This window comes from Pongo pygmaeus, chromosome 2 (assembly GCF_028885625.2).
Source record: "Pongo pygmaeus isolate AG05252 chromosome 2, NHGRI_mPonPyg2-v2.0_pri, whole genome shotgun sequence".
Taxonomy (NCBI): domain Eukaryota; kingdom Metazoa; phylum Chordata; class Mammalia; order Primates; family Hominidae; genus Pongo; species Pongo pygmaeus.
Window position 1 is genome coordinate 179440657 of NC_085930.1, and position 22615 is coordinate 179463271.

The following is a 22615-nucleotide window of genomic DNA, read 5'->3' on the forward strand; positions in this document are numbered from 1 at the left end:
ATAATGCATTCAGGATTTTCCTCAGAAGTCAAACATTTTTTATATTTAAATTTTAGGCCAGGCGCGGTGGCTCACGCCTGTAATCCCAGCACTTTGGGAGGCCGAGGCGGGCAGATCACCTGAGGTCAGGAGTTTGAGACCAGCCTGACCAACATGGTGAAACCCCATCTCTACTAAAAAATATAAAAATTAGCCAGGTGTGGTGGCACATGCCTGTCATCCCAGCTACTCAGGAGGCTGAGCCAAGAGAATTGCTGGAACCCAGAGTTAGAGGTTTGCAGTGAGCCGAGATTGTGCCATTGTGCTCCACCACAGGTGATGAGAGTGAAACTCCGTCTCAAAAAAAAAAAAAAATTTTAAACATCTGACATAAAGCATAATAGGATAAAACAAGAATTTTAGTTACTCTCAGAATATGTCTTCCTTATTTCTTTTTTTTTTTTTTTTTTTTTTTTTGAGACAGGGTCTCACTCTGTCACCCAGGCTGGAGTGCAGTGGCGCAATCTCGGCTCAGTGCCAGCCTTGCCTCCCGGGTTCACGCCATTCTCCTGCCTAAGCCTCCCGAGTAGCTGGGACTACAGGCGCCCGCCACCACACCCGGCTAATTTTTTGTATTTTTAGTAGAGACGTGGTTTCACCATGTTAGCCAGGATGATCTCGATCTCCTGACCTGGTGATCCGCCCACCTCGGCCTCCCAAAGTGCTGTGATTACAGGCGTGAGCCACCGCGCCTGGCCTATTTCTTGATGTTTTATCCTTTTTATAACAGTGTTCCATTTTAAATGTCTGATATTTTCCCACAAAATGTGTAAGGAACTACTCCTTGTTAAGGTAACTGGTACAAAATTATCCTCACATAGTAATACAACAACCAGTATGTAAATGTGTGAATTGCATTCCCTGTTCACCTGTGGGAAGTGCCTCCAGAGCCTGGAGATTATCTAAATGCTAATAACATGGCATATGACAACCTAGTTGTATCGAAGATTTAACTTTATTATCTGTTCAGCATGCATTAAAGAATAAAATCTTCACTTAAACTATGTTTGCTTTTATGTACAGAATTCAACTGCACTTTTCACATGATACTTATTAATTAATTATTATTTTTTTTTTGGAGACAGAGTCTCGCTCTGTCGTCCAGGCTGGAGTGCAATGGCACGATCTTGGCTCACTGCAACCTCCACCTCCTGGGTTCAAGCCATTCTCCAGCCTCAGCCTTCCAAGTAGCTGAAATTAAGGTGTGCCCCACCATCCCTGGCTAATTTTAATTTTTTTTTTTTTTTTTTAATTTTTGAGACAGAGTTTTGCTCTTGTTGCCCAGGCTGGAGTAAAATGGCATGATCTTGGCTCACTGCAACCTCCACCTCCCAGGTTCAAGCAATTCTCCTGCCTCAGCCTCCCAAGTAGCTGGGATTACAGGCACCTGCCACCACGCCTGGCTAATTTTTTTGTATTTGTAGTAGAGATGGGGTTTCACCATGTTGGCCAGGCTGGTCTCGAACTCCTGACCTCAGGTGATCCACCCGCCTCAGCCTCCCAAAGTGCTGGGATTACGGATGTGAGCCACCATGCCCGGCCCTTACATATTTTTATTATACAAGTTTTCAATCATAAACAATTAGAAAGCTTAGCGAGTGGAACCCCGTGTACCTATCACTTCTATTTGTGATACCTTTTTGATCTCTGTGTCATTTTTTTTCCTAAGGGATTTTTTTCTCATTTCAGAAAAAAGTGACAGTGATAGAGGAGTCTTATCCCCAAGAATGAATGAAACTGAACAAAAAACATGGAGAGTATTAACCTTCATACAAAGTGCACAAATTAAAACAATGAGGCTTTTTTTTTTTTTGCCTGTGAGATATTGGTTTTAAAGTTAGAATAGCCTGTATGTACAAGAGTTTAAAGAAATGGGCATATGTCACTGGTGTGTATATAAATTGTTACAAACCTTTTGAGAAGCAGTTTGATGGGGGAATTATCAGGAATCCTAAAGATGGCCATGTTCTTTGATCCAGTAATTCTGCCTCTTGGATATTGAGTAAATATTTTGGTTTTGAAGAGAGATTTCTGACCAAAACTTTTATTGTAGTTTATGATAAATATTATAAAGTCATTTAAGAAGATCTTTATTTTTATTTTATTTTTACCTTTTTTTTTTCACATAGAGACGAGGTCTCGCCGTGTTGCCCAGGCTCGTCTCAAACCCAAGAGTTCATAATGTCCGCATTTAGATAATCTCCAGGCTCTGGAGGCACTTTCCTCAGGTGAATGGGGAATGCAGTTCATACATTTACATATTTGTCATGTTACCATGTGAGGATAATTTTGTTCCAGTTATCTTAACAAGGAAAGCAAGCCACCACGCCTGACTGAAGATATTTATAAAAAATGCATAACACATGATGGCTCAGACCTGTAATCCCAGCAATTTGGGAGGCCGAGGCAGGCAGATTGCTGGAGCTCAGAAGTTCGACACCAGCCTGGGCAACATGGCAAAACTCCATCTCTACAAAAAATAGGAAAATTACACTGGCTTGGTTGTGCTTGTAGTCCCAGCTACTGGGGAGGCTGAGATGGGGGGATCACTTGAGCCTGGGGCTGTAGTGAGCTGTAATCGCACCACTGCACTCCAGCCTGGGTGACAGAGTGAGATCCTGTCATATATATATATATATATATATATATAATGCTTATAACAGGTGAAGTCTTAACATATAGAGTTGTCTGATTCTTTTATGTATCATTCTGTTATGTAGCATCACACGTTGATTCTGTTTACTTTTCAGCATTTTTCAAGTTGTTATTCTAAAATGTTATGTTAAATGTGGTTACCAATTGCATTACAGTACACTAATGCATTTTAATAACATTTTAAAATGTTATTTTTAAATAACAACTTTAGTGGAATCACTGCATTGTTTAAACAATCAAAATGGGCAGGGCGTGGTGGCTCACACCTGTAATCCCAGCACTTTGGGAGGCCCGGGCAGGCAGATCACTTGAGGTCAGGAGTTTGAGACCAGCCTGGCCAACATGGTAAAATCTTGTCTTTACTAAAAACACCAAAAGATTAGCTGGGCGTGGTGGCACACCTGTGGTCCCAGCTACTCAGGAGACTAAGGCAGCAGAATTGCTTGAACCTGGGAGGCAGAGGTTGCAGTGAGTGGAGATTGCACCACTGCACTCCAGTCTGGGTGGCAAAGTGAGACTGTCTCAAAAAAAAAAAAAAAAAAGAAAATCACAAAATGAATTAAGACTTTTCTCTTGGCCGGGCACGGTGGCTCACGCCTGTAATCACAGCATTTTGGGAGGCCGAGGCGGGCGGATCACAGGTCAGAAGATTGAGACCATCCTGGCTAACATGGTGAAACCCCGTCTCTACTAAAAATACAAAAAAATTAGCCGGGCGTGGTGGTGGGCGCCTGTAGTCCCAGCTACTTGGGAGGCTGAGGCAGGAGAATGGCGAGAACCCGGGAGGTGGAGCTTGCAGTGAGCCGAGATTGCGCCACTGCACTCCAGCCTGGGCGACAGAGTGAGACTACGTCTCAAAAAAAAAAAAAAAGTCTTTTCTCTTTTTGTCTTTCTTAGTCTTTTGTTACTCTTACTGGAAAATAATATTGGCTTCTTATACATTTTCATTTCTTACAGGGATCCTCAATCAAGTTAGTCCAGGTCTTTGATAAATCTGAGATCTTTATCGAGTAGGTCTTTAAATCAAATGTCCTCCTACCTCCCTTTTCTGCCTTTCCCCCTTCTCCAAGAGCTGCCTAGGGCTGGTGCAGTGGCTCATGCCTATAATTCCAGCACTTTGGGAGGCCAAGGTGGGCAGATTACTTGAGGTCAGGAATTTGAGACCAGCCTGGCCAACATGGTGAAAACCCATCTCTGCTAAAACCACAAAAACTAGCCAGGTGTGGTGGCGAGTGCCTGTAATCCCAGCTACTTGGGAGGCTGAGGCAGAAGAATCTATTGAACCCGGGGTGGGGTGGAGATTGCAGTGAGCTAAGATCACACCACTGCACTGCACTCCAGACTGGGCAACAGAGCGAGACTCCGTCTCAAAATATATACATATAAAATAAAAAATAAAGCTTATGAGAAGTTAACCCTCCAAAAGTTTGAATGCTCTTTTATGACTTAGAGTCAATATTTAACTTACCTGAAGCTTGACTTCATGCAAGTGTTGGATGAATTTCTTTATAAAGCTTGCAGAGGATAGTGATGAAAACTTGAATTAGTATCTTTAGAGTTATGTTTGAAATATTTTATGAACATTGATTTTATTAAGTGGCAACCTTTCGTGGTTTTATGAACTGATGTGCCTTTAAGTGTTTTTTTCATCAACAGAGGAATTCTAATAATATCTGTTATGCTGTAGAAAACTTAGCAAATGGACCTACATTCCGACATTCAGTCAACAAGTGAATGATTAAGCATAGCTGTTACAAGTTAACAGACTACATCTCTTATCTCTGACTATTGCACTGAAAGTACATGTCATTTTTCATGAGAATGTATTGCCATTGCCAATAATAGAAAACAAAAACCATATTCATATTTCTAAAAATAGCATATATCCCTTTTAGAAATCATTTAAAAAATTCTTGCAGTCACAACATATTACTAAATATTTCTTCTAGATGTTTATAGCAGTGTTATATATAACAGGGTGAAATTTGAAGAAAAATATGTTCACCATGCCCAGAATGTCTCTGGAAGGCCACATAATAGTGGTTGCCTCTAGGGAGCTGGAACTGGGTGAGTCAGGGACAAGAATGGAAGGAAGGGCCGGGCGCAGTGCTCACGCCTGTAATCCCAGCACTTTGGGAGGCTGAGGTGGGTGGATCACCTGAGATTAGGAGTTTCAGACCAACCTGGCCAACATGGCAAAACCCCATCTCTACTAAAAATACAAAAAGCCAGAGGCTCGGCACGGTAGCTCACGCCTGTAATCCCAGCACTTTGGGAGGCCGAGGCGGGTGGATCACTTGAGGTCAGGAGTTCGAGACCAACCTGACCAACATGGTGAAACCCCGTCACTACTAAAAATACAAAATTAGGTGGGCGTGGTGATGCATTATCTGTAATCCCAGCTACTTGGGAGGCTGAGGCAGGCGAATTGCTTGAACCTGGGAGGCAGAGGTTGCAGTGAGCCGAGATCGCACCATTGCACTCCAGCCTGGGTAACAAGAGTGAAACTCCATCTTAAAAGAAAAAAAAAAAAGCCAGGCGTGGTTGCATGCACCTGTAATCCCAGCCACTTGGGAGGCTGAGGCATGAGAATCACTTGAACCCGGGAGACAGAGGTTGCAGTGAGCCAAGATCACACCACTGAACTCCAGCCTGGGTGACAGAGCGAGACTCGGTCTCAAAAAAAAAAAAAAAAAAAGAAGAAAGGCTTGATTTTTGTACTGCTCCTCTTTTTTGGTTTAGAATTTTGTACCGTATAATCTATAGGAAAGTAGTTAGGTTCTAGGTACATATGTTCTGTTGAATTTCATATAGTTGTTAATATTAGAAAGTCTTCAGTTTTGTAGCAAATGCTTATAAAGTTCTAAAACATGCTTAATTATGTATGATTCAGTTGTCTTTAGACTTTTTTATTGTTGATTTTTTTTATTTGCCTTGTGGCCAGAGAATGGTTTGAATATTAGTTCATTGGAATACATTGAGATTTCCTTTATGACCTAATATATGGCCAGTAGCCCATGTGTACTTAAAGGATATATAATCTTTACATGCAGGGAGTCTCTCTCTCTAATGTCTCTCTTCTTTCTCCCTCACTCCGCACACACATATAGACATACATATATTCTACATATATATGTATTATATATATATATATATATTTTAACTCTAGGTTTTTTCCAAATCTTTCTCTGCCTACTGATTTTTAGTATGTGTGATCTATCATTTTCTAATACAGATTATTCTCATATTAACTTCTCCTATTATGATTGGAGATTGTGAAATTCTCCTAATAATTTTGTCCTTTTTTACTCTTTGTATTTTGAGGCCATGTTGTTGAGTGTATGCAAGTTTATATTTGTTAACAACTTCTTGGTGATTGCCCCATTAATTATTGGGTAGTTCCTTTACTCTGCCTGTTAGTGTGTTCTGCCTTAATTTTTTCCATCCTATAGCTATTAAAATACAGGCCCGGCGTGGTGGCTTATGCCTGTAATCCCAGCACTTTGGGAGGCCGAGGTGGGCGGATCATCTGAGGTCAGGAGTTTGAGACCAGCCTGACCAACATGGAGAAACCCCATTTTCTACTAAAAATACAAAATTAGCTGGGTGTGGTGGCACACGCCTATAATCTCAGCTACTCTGGAGGCTGAGGCAGGAGAATTGCTTGAACCCGGGAGGCGGAGGTTGCAGTGAGCTGACATTGTGCCATTGCAGTCCAGCCTGGGCAACAAAGTGCAACTCTGTCTCCAAAAAAAAAAAAAAAAGGTGTTCTTAGGAAAAATAAACAGAAGGAAAATATTGTAGTCTTATCAATGCTTGTATTAGGAGGTGAGATTTAAAGTGCTTTTCTTCATGAAATATGCCTTATTCTACTAATATTAAAATTTTGATATTAAATTTTAACTTGTATGTAAATTATTTTAAATTCAAGTCTTGCCTTAATTGAATCAACTCTAGCAACATCTAATGAAGACAGGTTTTCTTCAAGCTGTTTAGTGGTGATCTGTGATTTTAATAATAAAGGCAGTTGCCAGGCATGATGGCTCACGCCTGTAATCCCAGCACTTTGGGAGGCCAAGGCAGGTGGATCACTTGAGGCCAGGAGATCGAGACCAGCCTGGCCAACATGGTGAAACCCTGTCTCTACTAAAAATACAAAAATTAGCTGGGTGTGTTGGTGCATGCCTGTAATTCCAACTACTCAGGAGGCTGAGACACAAGAATTGCTTGAACCCAGGAGGTGGAGGTTGCAGTGAGCTGAGATCGTGCCACTGCATGCCAGCCTGGGCGACAGAGCAAGACCCTGTCAAAAATAATAATAATCATCATCATAATCATAAAGGCAATTGTTCTAGTGATGTTAAGTGAGTTTAATGTATCACTACAGATGCTAAACTTATAGATGAAATAGAAAGGGTGAATTTAAAACAGAATTTTTTATCTCATTCTTTCTTTCTGTTCTTTTTAATAAAAGGAAGGATTACGGCCAGGAGATACAACCAGCACTTTCTGTGGTACTCCTAATTACATTGCTCCTGAAATTTTAAGAGGAGAAGATTATGGTAATAAATAAATTGGTGGTATTATTTTAGCTATTGCTAGATGGGTGGTTAAATGTGGTACCAATTGCATTACAGTACACTAATGCATTTTGACATGATCTTATTAATATAAGCATTCTTGATCCTGTTAAAAGCTACATGGAGAGCCCCAGACTTTGAAATCAGAGACAGTGGGACCTTGGCAGTATTTGGGGGTACCAAGCTGAATAATATTTTATTAGTGACAAACACTAAACAGTAGCTGGCACTATTCTAAGCAGTTTACATATATTAACTAAATTAATCCTCTTAACAACCCTGTGAGGTAAGTACTGTTAATTCTCCTTTTACAGATGAGGAAACTGACATACAGAAAGTATAAATAACTCGTCTAAGGTCAAGGATTCAGAACAGCACCCATGTGACTCCAGAGTCATGAACCCCTGGAAAATTTTTCAGATTTCCTGGGATATTTCCCGGGATATTTCCCCCAGGAATCTGAAAGATGGTGGAAGGATTAACTGGATCTCAGGCACCCGAAGATACACTTATCTTGAGAAAACATTTGACTTTTTGGGTTTTGGCTCTCTGCCTTCAGCAGATATAAAGGAGAATGTGGTACTTGTAAAAGCTGCTCAGAGTCTGAATCCACTGTCCTTCACTGGTCTTTATCAGCTAGCAAAAGATCAAGTTTAAGACCAAGGAGATTACTCTGAAATACAATTTAATTATATCCTCAACACACAATATTAGATACTGGGCATGAGTCTGAAAGTAGACATACATGGAAAAAGAAAGTTTTTTTTCTCATTATTTTTAAAATTATCTTTTAGGTACCTACCCTTGTTGATAAATGAAGCATTTCCATGATCTTCAGTGCCTACCATGATAGTTGGAATGCATTTAGAGTTTACTTTTTCATTGTTTCTTTTTCCTTTATGTGATAAAATCTCCAGTTACTAACTTTCAAGAATGCAAAGTGTATAATTTATTGCTTTAAAATTTCTTTCTAAAGGTTTCAGTGTTGACTGGTGGGCTCTTGGAGTGCTAATGTTTGAGATGATGGCAGGAAGGTCTCCATTTGATATTGTTGGGAGCTCCGATAACCCTGACCAAAACACAGAGGATTATCTCTTCCAAGGTAATTTGGAGTATTTTACAGAGATTCTCTGAGAAAAACCTATTCTAGAGTACAAATGAGAGTGATTCAGGTTACTACTTTGAGTAAGAAAAATGAGCATAATCTGGAAAATATACTTCTGACTCATTGTATTAGGTTTTATTGTTGTTTTTGTTTGTTTTTGAGACGAGGTCTCACTCTTTTGCCCAGGCTGGAGTGCAGGGGTGCAATCTCGGCTCACTGCAACCTCCACCTCCCTGGTTCAAGCAATTCTGCCTCAGCCTCCCGAGTAGCTGGGATTACAGGCACACACCACTATGCCCAGCTAATTTTTGTATTTTTAGTAGAGACAGGGTCTCACCATGTTGGCCAGGCTGGTCTTGAACTCCTGACTTCAAGTGATCTGCCCACCTCAGCCTCCCCACAGTGCTGAGACTACAGGCATGAGCCACTGTGCCCGGCCTCTGTGTATTAGGTTTTGATGTTTTTTAATACATTCTTTCTTTCCTATAGTCTTCACTCCTGTTCACAGTTACCTTCTCATACTCAAAATCATAACGGGTTATTTAGAATTATCCATCACAAACAGATTGGAGAAAGGAATCCTGTGACTAGAGAGGATAACCTTTACACAGGGACCCCGAGGCTGAGTGCCTAAGTTCAAGAACAGTATGAGGGGAAAATAGAGCACCAAGATGATGAGTGATCAAAAGATGGGGAAAAAAGGCCCCGCATCAGGGAATATACAGAATTGACAGAAACAAGCAGACAAGTATAGGGACCTCTAGCACAGAATCCAAAGAAGTATGAAAACCACTATAAAATTTTACATTTAATAATTAAAGCCATCACAGGATATAAATAGGCATTTCATGTAATAGGAAGCCCAAATAGCCATGGAATATGTGAAAAGACATTCAGTCTCACTAGCAATTAAGGGAATGCACATTAAATGTTAATGAGTTACCATTTCATATCGGTACATTTGATTAAAATATTAAAGTTGGATAATACCAGTGCTGGTGAGGATGTGGAGCAACTGGAACTCTTCTAGACTGCTGGTGGGAATGAAAACTGACACAACAGCTTTAAAGAATAATTTGGCAGTGTCCAATAAAATTGCATATTATATATGCCAAGCATTTTACAAATATTAACTCATTTAAACCTCATAACAATACTATGAAGTATTTTTTATTCCTATTTTACAGATGAGGAAACTGAGGCACAATTAGGTAGTCAAAGAATAAGACATTCATGTAAATGGTAAATAGTATTCAGATTAGAGGCTTTCTCTGAGAAGATGGGAAAAGAAGCGGTTTAGGAAAGTACAGGAGGCACTTCAGTTATATATGTAATATCTTATTTTTTCTCCTGGAATGCCTTAAATATCTTATAATAAAAATTTAAAGATTGCACCCAGGCACAGTGGCTCACATCTAATCCCAGCACTTTGGGAGGCCGAGTTGGGCGGATCACTTGAGGTCAGTTTGAGACCAGCCTAGCCAACGTGGCAAAACTCCATCTCTACTAAAAATAAAAAAAAATTAGCTGGGCGTCATGGCGGGCACCTGTAATCCTAACTACTCAGGAGGCTCAGGCAGGAGAATCACTTCAGCCTGGAGGCGGAGGTTGCAGTGAGCTGAGATCCTGCCACTGCACTCCAGCCTGGGCAAGACAGTGACACTCTGTCTCAAAAAAAAAAAAGAAAAAAGAAATTTAAAGATTGCCAGGTGCAGTGGTTCACACCTGTAATCCCAGCACTTTGGGGGTCCAAGGCAGGAGGATTGCTTGAGCCCAGGAGTTCAAGACCAGCTTGAGCAATATGGTGAGACCCTTATCTCTACAAAAAAATTTAAAATTAGCCAGCCATTGCTGGGCGCAGTGGCTCACGCTTGTAATCCCAGCACTTTGGGAGGCTGAGGTGGGCGGATCACTTACCTTCATGAGGTCAGGAGTTCGAGACCAGCCCAGCCAGCGTGGTGAAACCCCATCTCTACCAACAACACAAAACTCACTGGGCATAGTGGCACACGCTTGTAATCCCAGCTACTCAGGAGGCTGAAGTGGTAGAAGCCCTTGAACCTGGGAGGCAGAGGTTGCAGTGAGCTGAGATCGTGCCACTGTACTCCAGCCTGGATGACAGAACAAGACTCCATCTCAAAAAAAAAAAAAAAAAAAATTTAGCCGAGCGTGATGGTGGCGCCTGTGGTCCCAGCTACTTGGGAGGCTGAGGTGGAAGGATTGCTTAAGCCCGGGAGGTCAAGGCTGCAGTGAGCTGTGATTGCACTACTGCACTCCAACCTGGGCAACAGAACAAGACCCTTTCAAAAAAGAAGAAAAAAGATTAAAGCCATGTAAAAGTTAAATATAATACTATAATTTTTATCTTTTTAGTTATTTTGGAAAAACAAATTCGCATACCACGTTCTCTGTCTGTAAAAGCTGCAAGTGTTCTGAAGAGTTTTCTTAACAAGGTATAAATTGTGTATAAGAATATTTTGTGATTTGTCTCTTTCTATATATATCAAACTGTCAGTAGCGGTTTGGGAAATGTAAAATTCCAAAACAGTAGAGAATGTAACTTTTTCAGTTTGACCCAGAATTTGTCTTTTACCGAAAGAGTAATTGACAGCATTAGATCCTGAGATAAGTTAGTTGTCCTTTCCATTTTGGCAATAAAATTTACTCCCCAGCTATATATTACGTAATTTTTTTGTGCGTAAATAATATATACCATATTCTCACATAAGGGAAGAGTTAATCTTTGGGTTTAGCCATAATTGTACTTTGAACTCTGTTTCCATTTTCTCTGTATCATTATCCATAGAATCTATTTATTACCATGTACTTTTTGAGCACGTGGGCCGTAGTGCTCCCTACAAATTCTCATGTCAAAAATGCTATAATTAGGTAAGATTCGGAAGAAATGAAATGCTATCTTTGGCTCTTAAAAATGTGAACATCATTCAATTGTTTGTTGCTGTTGGTAGGCTAGAGGAGTTTTAGGATCTAGGAGTGTGGTCTTGGCGATTATAAATTCTACTTTAAATAAATGGTATGATAGAAAGGTTGATGTACCTTTACCTTCTAAGGTAAATAGATAAGATAATGAATTTTAATAAAATAAGAAATTGAAGCCTTTTAAAAAATGAACAATTTATGTGAGGAAAGATTTAAACTTGAAACCTAATTTTTCACACAGTGAAAAATGAAGGCAAGAGGTGTTGATATGCAAAATAAAATACCTTTTATCAGAAAGAAAAATGGGAACATATTCTCATTCATAGTGATGAATAAGCCAAGACTTTTTGTAAGTTGCAGGCTCCTTCTCAGTCCAGTGATTCAGATAATGGTTGTATCATTGTCTTACACAGGTGATGGTTTGTTGCTATAATTGGGCACGAGGCTTTTAAATTAAGCTAAAAACAAACTTCTGATGAAGTTTGGAGGTTTGCATGTTTTGACTCTCACACTAGGTCATGCCAAAGAAATGGCTGGGTGCTGCTCAAATGATTCTGCTGTTCTCTTTTCCTCTTATTTTTCTTTAGCAAGGAATTGGTGATGATTCTCTGTTTTAATTACATGATAGGTGGAGAAAGTGCCATGAGGAAATCTTACCTATCACAAGTTTCAAATAACTCAATTTGTTCTGGAGTTGTACTTTCTAGAAATAAAAGGTAGACCATTCCAACTTCAGAAATAAGAGTATCATGTGAGGGCACAAAACACAGATCACAAAGGTGATTTATTTTAAAGCATGACATTCACCCAATTCTTGAAACATTTCTTTCACCATAGGACCCTAAGGAACGATTGGGTTGTCATCCTCAAACAGGATTTGCTGATATTCAGGGACACCCGTTCTTCCGAAATGTTGATTGGGATATGGTATGTAAATTTTGATTACTTTCTCTATTAGGTTTCATTATTATCTTGGGCCAATTTTTTGTTGTTGTTGTTCTGTTTTTTTGTTTTTAGATGGAGTCTTGCTCTGTCACCCAGGCTGGATGGAGTGCAATGGCATGATCTCAGCTCACTGCAACCTCCGCCTCCCGGGTTCAAGCAGTTCTGTCTCCGCCTCCCTAGTAGCTGGAATTACAGGCACTCACCACCATGCCTGGCCAATTTTTGTGGTTTTAGTAGAGATGGGGTGTTTTCACAGTGTCGGCTAGGCTGGTCTCGAACTCCTGACCTCAGGTGATACACCTGCCTCGGCCTCCCAAAGTGCTGGGATTACAGGTGTGAGCCACCACACCCGGCCTATCTTGGGCCAAATTTTATTGTCTTAGCTAACATATCACAGCTTTAAAAACTTAAAACCACTTTCTAAACTGCTTTTTAGAAAACTTTTAAAACAAAAATATTCAAATTTTTAAAATTAATTATTTTTTCTGAGACAGAGTCTCATTCTGTTGCCCAGGCTGGAGTGCAGTAGTGTGATCTCTGCTTACTGCGACCTCCACCTCCTGGGTTCAAGCAATTCTGCCTCAGCCTCCTGAGTAGCTGGGATTACAGGCACACGCCACCACACCCAGCTAATTTTTGTATTTTTAGTAGAGACGGGGTTTCATCATGTTGGCCAGGCTAGTCTTGAACTCTTGACCTCAAGTGATCTGCCCGCCTCAGCCTCCCAAAGTGCTGGGATTCCAGGGGTGAGCCACCATGCCCAGCCAAAAAATTGAATATTAATGTAATAAAGCAGGTTGTAATGTTATTGAGGCCCATATCAATGTTTATACTTGTTTTTATTTTTTTAAGAGAAACAGTCTCACTCCGTTGCCCAGGCTGTAGTGTAGCTCACGACAGCCTTGATTGAACTCCTGGGCTCAAGAGATCCTCCTGTGTTAACCTCCCAAGTAGCTGGGACTACAGGCATAAGCCATGGTACCCAGCTAATTTTCAGTTGTTTTTTTTTTTTTTTTTTTGAGATGGTGTCTTGCTCTGTCTCCCAGGCTGGAGTGTAGTGGCACAATCTCAGCTCACTGCAACCTTCACCACCTGGGTTCAAGCGGTTTCTCCTGTCTCAGCCTCCAGAGTAGCTGGAATTACAGGCGTGCGCCACCACGCCTGGCTAATTTCGGTATTTTTAGTAGAGACAGGGTTTAGCTATGTTGGCCAGGCTGGTCTTGAATCCCTGACCTCAGGTGATCTGCGCACCTTGGCCTCCCAAAGCGATGGGATTACAGGCGTGAGCCACTGCACCCAGCCAATTTGTAATTTTTTTATAGAGATGGGGTCTTGCTATGTTGTCCGGGCTGGTCTTGAACTCCTGGCCTCAAGTGATCCTCCCATCTCAACCTACCAAGCGGTTGGGATTACAGGTGTGAGCCGCCATGCCCAGCTCATATTTGTAAATTATGTTCATCATTGCTAGTATCATTGAACCATGCTTCAGGACTCACTTTAATAAGGTAAACAATGAGTGCAGAGGAGAACTGTAGAGGTGGAGTTTTTCTAAGAATACCGACTTGAACTGTCATCCAATATGTCTTTTCAGATGGAGCAAAAACAGGTGGTACCTCCCTTTAAACCAAATATTTCTGGGGAATTTGGTTTGGACAACTTTGATTCTCAGTTTACTAATGAACCTGTCCAGCTCACTCCGGATGACGAGTAAGTAATTCTGTACACTGAAATTTTTTTTAAGTTCTTTGGAAATCCCATTTTTAGTGACTATGCAATGTTTCATTATCAGATGATACTATAATTTTTTTATTTTCAATTTTATTTCATTTTATTTTATTTTTGAGATGGAGTCTCACTCTGTTGCCCAGGCTGGAGTGCAGTGGTGCAATCTTGGCTCACTGCAACTTCTGCCTCCCAGGTTCAAGCGATTCTCCTGCCTCAGACACCCTGAGTAGCTGGTACTACAGGCGCATGCCGCCACGCCCGGCTAATTTTTGTATTTTTAGTAAGGACAGGGTTTGCCATGTTGGCCAGGCTGATCTTGAACTCCGGACCTCAGGTGATCCACCCACCTTGGCCTCTTAAAAGTGCTGGGATTACAGGCGTGAGCCACTGTGCCTGGCCTATACTATAATTTATACAACCATTCAGTTACTGGTATTTGTATCCACTGTACCATTATAAGTTTTAATAGTAACTGTCATTTTCTCCTTTGCTTTATAGTGCAGTATCTTATTTTCACAACAACTTTGTAAACTAGTTATTGTCATCTTCGTTTTACAGATGAGGAAACCGAGGCTCAGAGAGGTTAAGCAAAGTTACACAGCTATCAGGTGGCAGAGTCAGGATTCAAAGCCAAATCTGACTGACTAAGGCCTGTGCTCTTTCTACCACGCTGCACTGTTTCCCATTTGACAAGGACTGTCTTTGAGTTCCTGAGTATTGCCTTAAGATAGATTCCTAGAAAGAGAATTAGGTCAGAGGGTATTAACATTTTAAAGCTCTTGATATGTATTGCCAAATTGCTTTTTTTAAGAAATTACATTGAGTTATTAAATCCAGCCATCAGTGATCTGGTATATTTTTGGTGCTTATACTGCATCTTTTAAACATATAGTTTGGAATAATTGGGAGATATTTTGATTATTTACCTGTTGTTGCAGACTCATTCTCTCTCATCTCAAGGAGGCCCTTATTGTTTGGCAGTCATTTCACTTCTATCTTATTTCTTACCACATTTCTCCCAGCACCTGCTCCAAACAGTCTCTTCATTTCAGAAGCCTTCAGTTCTACTCCTTTTTCCATCACTGTTAATGGATTAACCTTGTCTTAATTTGATGCAAGGACTGATAACCTCTCTGATGTGACCTTGCCTCCTTTCCAGCTGTCCCCAGACCACCTTGCATCTCAGAATTGCTTTCTAACTCTTTTAATCATTTTCTTATTCCCTACTCTTGGAAGGCTCTCCTTTACAAGAGGTGTCCCTCCTATTTTCCTAGACCTGTTTCCTTAGTTTTCTCCAAGATTTCATTTTGTCAGTTATCTTTTTATTGGACCTTCTTTGATTTATTTTTTTCTAGCTTGTTTCCCTCTGTGTAAGCATGCTCAGATACTCCGATTTTTCCCCCTAACTCATAGCCCCTCTTTGAACAACCACATTTTTCCTCATTTTCATTTCATCTTGAAGCCTCAAAAAAAAAAAGTTAATAGATGTTCATGGTCAAAGAAAAATAAATATGCAGCACCTCTAATCAAACTTCTTCAGACTAGTCAACATTGATTGTCTTGAATTTTTTTTTTTTTTTTTTTTTTTTTTACTGTCAACACTTCAACCCCTTACAACTGAACCTGTCCTCTAGCTTTTGAAGGTTGAATCAGTTTCTTAATTTCTAAATTGTAAAGCATTTTGGGGTCAGTCCTCCTCTCCCTTGATGAATGTAAAGCATTTGGTACTCATGGCTTTGCCTTGGGTAGCACTGCCTATTCTGGTTCTGTTTCATCTCTGTGACTACTTTTCCTTTCGTGTTTTCCCTGTCTCCTTGAGACCAGGATGCTCCATAGTTCGGTTCATGACAGCCTTCTTTTTGCTATATGCAGTTTGTACCTTGGAGATTTCAGCCAGCTCTGTAGTATAGATACCAGCTAATTAAATGGCTCTCTGTTAAATGGCAAATGGTTATTGAGCAAAAGGTGTTAGTTATGCTAAATACTAGACATTCAAAGACAATCAAGACAGTCTGATCTCCCCAAAAGCATACTGTCTACTAGAGGAGAAAGATGTGTACCAAGTCATTATTTCTGACAGCATTGTGTATTAGAAGGAACACTGGATTTAATCAAAAGATAGGAGTTTGAATCCCGATGCCACCTCTTACCAACTGGGTAACCTTGGATAGGCATTGCATAACTTCTCTGAGCCTGTTCTCAAATTGCCTACCTCATAAGGTTGCTGTGAAGAATAAATGCATGATGGTTTCTGAAGCACTTATCCCCTGCCGTTAGATCTCCTGAGCTGCATTTCTGTTTAACATGGCCCCCAGTTTGGCAGCCAAGCAGCTCAAATATATGAAGTCTAAAATCAAAGTAATGACCCTTTATGGTCCCTTTCTATTGTTCTCAATCAGTTCCTTTTTTTTAGTTACCTAGTTCTGCTCACAGTGTGTCCCTGTCGTTCAGATTCCAGATGTCAGTGATTGTGGACTCCTCCTTTTTCTTAACAGATTACATAATACCTGCAGCTGCCAAGTCTTTGTCTGTGTTTTCATTATTTCATCATTTACATCAGATCCTTCTTTTCTCTTCCCATTGACACACCCTAGTTCAGGCCTCATTCAAGTCATACCCAGAGTATTGTATCAGCCTCCTAATTGATCTTTACTCCTTCACTTTGCAACCTATTCTGTATGCCTTGTGAAGTGCCACTCTAATTCTTGAACCCCTTTAATCAGAAACGTTCAGTAACTCCTTCATTGCCTATCAGGTAACATCTATCCTCTTGGCTAGCATTTAAGGCCTCCCCACATCTGCTCCAGCCTGACTTTCTAGCGATACCTCTCACCATAATACAAACGGTGTTCTGATCAGTCTTAGCTACTCACCATTCCCTAATAGTATTATTGTCTCTGCCTCTGCCTGCTCATTCCTGTATATCCCGCCTTCATTTTTACCTATTGAAATCTTCCCATCTTTCAGAGCCACCTCAGATGCAACCAGATCTTTGATGGATCAAGGTGAAACTCCTTAGTGTAAACATCACTGGCCTCTTCGATTTAGCCATTATTTTTCTTCAGCATCATCTAACACACTTCCATTCCTGTGCTCCACCCTAATTACTTGCATTTCCCCAGACCTACCGCAGTCTTTCATCATTCCATTCATTAAGTGTTTGAAGAATGAATACTGCCTTCCTTAATTTCTCCAACTAGAAGTCACGCCTTTCTTTAGAACCATGGTTAGAACAGGACTTAGCTTATTGTGTATAAAATTTAACAAGTACTGCTTTCTCTTCCAGTAGGAGTTACCTCCCCTCCTTGAAGGAAGGGACTGTATCCTCTGTAACTTTGTGCTTCTTAGTATGGCGTATACATTTATGTATTAAATATTTGATAGCACTACTCACTGTATATTAAAGTAGAAGCCCAGTGTAACAAAATGCCAAGCTCTCCCCTCTCTGTGACCCATGATCTCCCTGCGGTGTTCTCTCCTCATTCCAGGTCTCTCAGTGTACTTGTTCTATTGCCTTTTCCTTTTGGCTAACTTCTTCTGGGCTACACTATCTAATGTCTGGCTGTTGAGATGACTACTAAATTGAATGCTATTCAAACCTGGATGTTCACCTGTAACTAAGAATGTTGTTCTGGTCAAAAGTTAAGATTAACTGGAATGGTGACAACTGGTGTCTTTTTTATTCGCAGTCCTCAGTTTTGAACTCCTTTTTGGCTCTAAACTTGCTTGTGGGATTATCGGGTTTTTTTTTTAATTTTCAGTACTCCATTCTTGATTCGTCTAGAAAATTTGGGGGATTCATCTAAAAATTTATAGATTTTCTTTCAGTACAATTAGCCTAATTATTTGTTTTTTAATCTTATTTTACCATTTAAAGGTTGAAGAAGTCTTGATTATGATGAAAATAAATTTATTTTTCTTTCAACAGTGACATTGTGAGGAAGATTGATCAGTCTGAATTTGAAGGTTTTGAGTATATCAATCCTCTTTTGATGTCTGCAGAAGAATGTGTCTGATCCTCATTTTTCAACCATGTAGTCTACTCATGTTGCCATTTAATGCATGGATAAACTTGCTGCCAGCCTGGATACAATTAACCATTTTATATTTGCCACCTACAAAAAAACACCCAATATCTTCTCTCATAGACTACATGAATCAATTATTACATCTGTTGTACTATGAAAAAGAAATTAATACTACTAGCTTCCAGACAATCATGTCAAAATTTAGTTGAACTGGTTTTTCAGTTTTTAAAAGGCCTACAGATTAGTAATGAAGTTATCTTTTTTGCTTAAAAAAAAAAAAACAAAAACCACTGCATTGAAAAAGTATCTGTTGCATTAAGGCACATAGTGGGATTACATCATAAACCTCCCATAATTTTTGTCATTCTGTGTTAAATCATTTCAGGGTTTAATTTTGAAATAAAAGATTAATATAAAATGGAACAACTTTTTATATTACCTATTAGTTTTGGAGTTCTTTATGTTTAAAAATTCAGGTGTAACTTCTATTGCCTTGAATAAATAAATTATTGATTTTTTAAGGCAGCAGTTATTAAATTGGTAATAGAAGATGCTGCTTGCTTAGAAATGGGAAATTCAGCTGGGTGCAATGACTCAACACCTGTAATCCCAGTACTTTGGGAGGTTGAGGTGGGCAGATCACTTGAGGTCAGGAGTTCGAGATCAGCCTGGCCAACATGGTGAAATCCTGTCTCTACTAAAAATACAAAGATTAGCTGGGCATGGTGGCACATACCTGTAATCCCAGCTACTCGGGAGGCTGAAGCAGGAGAATCGCTTCAACCCAGGAGATGGAGTTTGCAGTGAGCCAAGATTACTCCAGTCTGGGCAACAATGAGTGAGACTCGGTCTCAAACAAAACAAAACCAAAAACCAAATTGGGAAGTTCTTCTTGAGTTAAAAAACAGACACTTTTTATTATGAATCAGATGCCAAATCATTATTTTTGCAAAACTGGCACAAGTGATTTTTCTTTTTAAGTATATTAATGGGATAGCTCCTGAGCCTATCCCTTTATTGGAAATTTTAACTGCAGTGTTAATATATATACTGCAAAAGACCAAGGATGCAGTTGAATGGAAAATTACTCAGTATATAGAAAGGAAAAAACCAGAAATTTAAAATAGATACAGAAAAGTACAGTGGTAATATTTTTATTTCCTATTGGAGAGTGAATCCCCACAGTTGCTTTTTGTGACTTGATTCAAATGAGGCACTCATTATTGTTACCAAACTTGTAAAAGCATTCCATGTATTCAGTGGAGGCAGAATGTATAATATTTTTTCCTTATAATTAAGCATACAGGAAAATTATTTATTTTTTAAGTAGGGTATCTTAATTATGCTCATTTCTTCCCCTAAACCACATTATCTATATGATTGGACCCTGTTTATAGAGTCTTTAGTGAAATCAGAAAAATAAAGTAGGCATGAATAAATGTTCAGACACACACATACACTCACACACATCACAGTATCAGCTCTTTCAGTGAGTTTTTATTAACTGGATAACACATGTAACACATAGTAGAATACATTTCAGAGGCAGAGTTCCTCGGATTATTTTTTATTAATATTAGTGTTTAGCAGTTTATTATTTAAAGGGGTGCCAAATATAGCATCCTTCTGCTGTTTATTTTAAATATTTTTTTAATGAAAAGAGACTTAAAAAGTAACCATGATTATCTAAATTAAAATTTTTTAATCTTAGTAAAAATTTTAGGAAAGTTATCTAGTTTAAATTTCAAATGTTTTAAAATTTGTAGGCATTTAATAAATTATCTTTTTTTGGAGGGGTGGATGCTACATTTCATTGGAAATGTCATTTTTCCAAAGTTTCTGGCCTGTGTACTCTCTTTCCTTCAAATAACATGAGTCTGAAAGCAATGAAAACCTCAAAGGAAAATGTTTATCTACATCCACATGTTTATTTAATATGTTTCTCTTAACACCTGAAACTTGTTTTAAAACAAAAAGCAGTATTCACTTCAAATCATAAACTTAGAATTCTGTATCTCATGTGAGAAATATGTTTATGGCCTTGCTTTTAAGTGGTGCTGTTTCCCATAGGGCATTAGTTCTCAGATTTTGGAATGTGAAATAATCACCTAGGAAGTTGGTTTAAAATGCACACTAGTGGGCCCACCTTAGACTTCTTTTGGGGCCTTCGACCTCACTTTGAGAAACACCTTTTTGAGGTTATTCTTTATGTTTGTCCTATGGTTAAATATTAGAGTATTCATGATAAAACATTTTGAGAAGGGGTAAGCAGTGAGTTATTACCCACAATTTAAAGCAAATTTTGAATGAATCTTTAAGTTAGGTATCTACCTTCCCACCAGCCCCCCAAAAAAACCTCTCAGTAGTTTCTATCAGTAATGTACAAAATGATGAGCATTTTTCTATGATGAGGTCTTAACCATTATTCAGGGTGGTCTTTTGTTTTTAAATCTTTTTTTAACTAATAATATTTACGGTGTATATTTTATACAGAAATGCATTATAAATGTTTTTAATTGTGTTCTGTTTTTTGCAGTCTTTAAGTGCCATGCCAATTGTTTTTATATTCTATAGAAGTTCGCTCAAAATACTCAACAGGGGAATAGGCAGCGGACAGTCAGAATGGTTGGAATTTTGGCATTCTAAGAAAAACTTTATTTTGCATAAGCATGTGGTCAGATCATTTTGTGCATATGCAGCCTGGATTGGATGTTAAGTAAATGCTTGTTCAGTGCCGGTACATTTACTTAAATCTGTTTTTATTGTTGTCATGTAGAATACTACTGTGGTCATCATAATGTAATCTGTATTTCTGTACTTTTTTTTTTTTTACTTTGAAGTCTTTAAATAAAATGTATAATACCCATTGAGAGTGGATCATTTTTCATATGTAGTATGTCAGAAATTTGTATAAGAACAAAGATGCATCAAAATTTGTTCAAGAAAAAATGAAAATTTTAGAGTTTGGAATTTTGCTGTACTTAAAGCAGCATTCTGGTAGAACTGATGCTGTAGTATTTACATTTAATAATGTTACATTTAGCTGGACATAGTGGCTCACACAGCACTTTGAGAGACTGAGGTGGGAGGATCACTTGACCCAAGGAGTTTGAGTTTGGCCTGGGCAATATAGTGAGACCCCCATCTCTACAAACAGAAAAATAAGAAATTAGCCAGCAAAGTGCCTATAGTCCCAGGAGGCTGAGGTGGGAATATTGCTTGAGCCCAGGAGGTTGTGGCTGCAGTGAACTATGATCATGCCACTGCACTCCAGCCTGGGCAACAAAGTGAGACCCTGTCTCTCAAAAAATTTTTAATGTTATATTTATGAATGTAGATATTAAAAATTAATTAAAATATTCTCCATTGTTTTATTTATTTTAGCAACAGGGTCTCAGTCACCCAGGCTAGAGTGCAGTGGCATGGTCATAGCTCACTAATAATCTTGAACTCATAGGCTCATGGGATCTTCAGCTTGGAGTAGCTGGGACTACAGGCATACACCACAGACACATGGCTATTTTTTTTTTTTTTTTGGTAGAGATGAGGTCTCGCTATGTTGCCAAGGCTGGTCTCAAACTCCTGGGCTCAAGTGATCCACCCAATTTGGCCTTCCAGAGCGCTTAGATTGTAGTACACGACCACCACACCCAACCATCTCCACTATATTTTTAACTCATCTTTCCATTCATCTCTTTTAATTGGAAAACAAATTAGTAAGACATCAGCTGATCATAGAACATTTTAACTGGTTTTAAAACTGAAGCAAGGCTGGACACAATGGCTGACACCTGTAATCCCTGCACTTTGGGAGGCCGAGGCGGGTGGATACCTGAGGTTAGGAGTTGGAGACCAGCCTGGTCAACATGATGAAACCCCGTCTCTACTAAAAATACAAAAAATTAGGTGGGCACCTATAATCCCAGCTACTCAGGAGGCTGAGGCAGGAGAAGCTTGAACCTGGGAGGCAAAGATTGCAGTGAGCCAAGATCACGCCACTGCACTCCAGCCTGGGCAACAAGAGTGAAACTCTCTCAAAAAATAAATAGCGGGCGCGCTGGCTCACGCCTGTAATACCAGCACTTTGGGAGGCTGAGGCAGGCGGATCACGAGGTCAGGAGATCGAGACCATCCTGGCTAATACAGTGAAACCCCGCCTCTACTAAAAATACCAAAAAATTAGCCAGGTGTGGCGGTGTGCGCTTGTTGTCCCAGCTGCTGGGGAGACTGTGGCAGGAGAATGGCGTGAACCTGGGAGGCAGAGCTTGCAGTGAGCCGAGATCGCGCCACTGCACTCCAATCTGGGTGACAGAGCAAGACTCTGTCTCAATAAATAAATAAATAAAACCAAAGCAAATCTAAAGATTCAGAACAGATTATCTCTTCATGCTTTACAGTAATCTAAAATCTAATATTTCTTCTTTTTCAATTGTAACGTGTCCATATTGTAGCTGGTGTCTATATAAACAGTGTGAGTGCCTTTACTTTCTTTTTTCTTTTCTTTTTTTTTTTTTGGTAGAGGCAGGATCTCACTGCTGTCCAAGCTGGCCTTGAACTCCTCCATCTTTCTGCCTCAGCCTCTCAAAGCACTGGGATTA

The 22615-nt window shown here is 39.5% G+C and overlaps 1 protein-coding gene across 2 annotated transcripts in view; it reads left to right on the top strand.

The window, feature by feature from the left end:
• PRKCI (protein kinase C iota) overlaps nucleotides 1-20883 on the top strand; it is an 83549-nt gene extending 62666 nt beyond the window's left edge. For both annotated transcript variants that reach the window (XM_063662417.1, XM_054482052.2), the window contains exons 13-18: nucleotides 7169-7256; nucleotides 8251-8376; nucleotides 10753-10832; nucleotides 12157-12246; nucleotides 13856-13971; nucleotides 17918-20883. In XM_063662417.1, the coding sequence (XP_063518487.1) occupies nucleotides 7169-7256; nucleotides 8251-8376; nucleotides 10753-10832; nucleotides 12157-12246; nucleotides 13856-13971; nucleotides 17918-18005 (588 nt within the window). In that variant the 3' untranslated portion in view covers nucleotides 18006-20883. The remainder of the gene's footprint in view (nucleotides 1-7168; nucleotides 7257-8250; nucleotides 8377-10752; nucleotides 10833-12156; nucleotides 12247-13855; nucleotides 13972-17917) is intronic.
• The last annotated feature ends 1732 nt before the right edge of the window (nucleotides 20884-22615 follow it).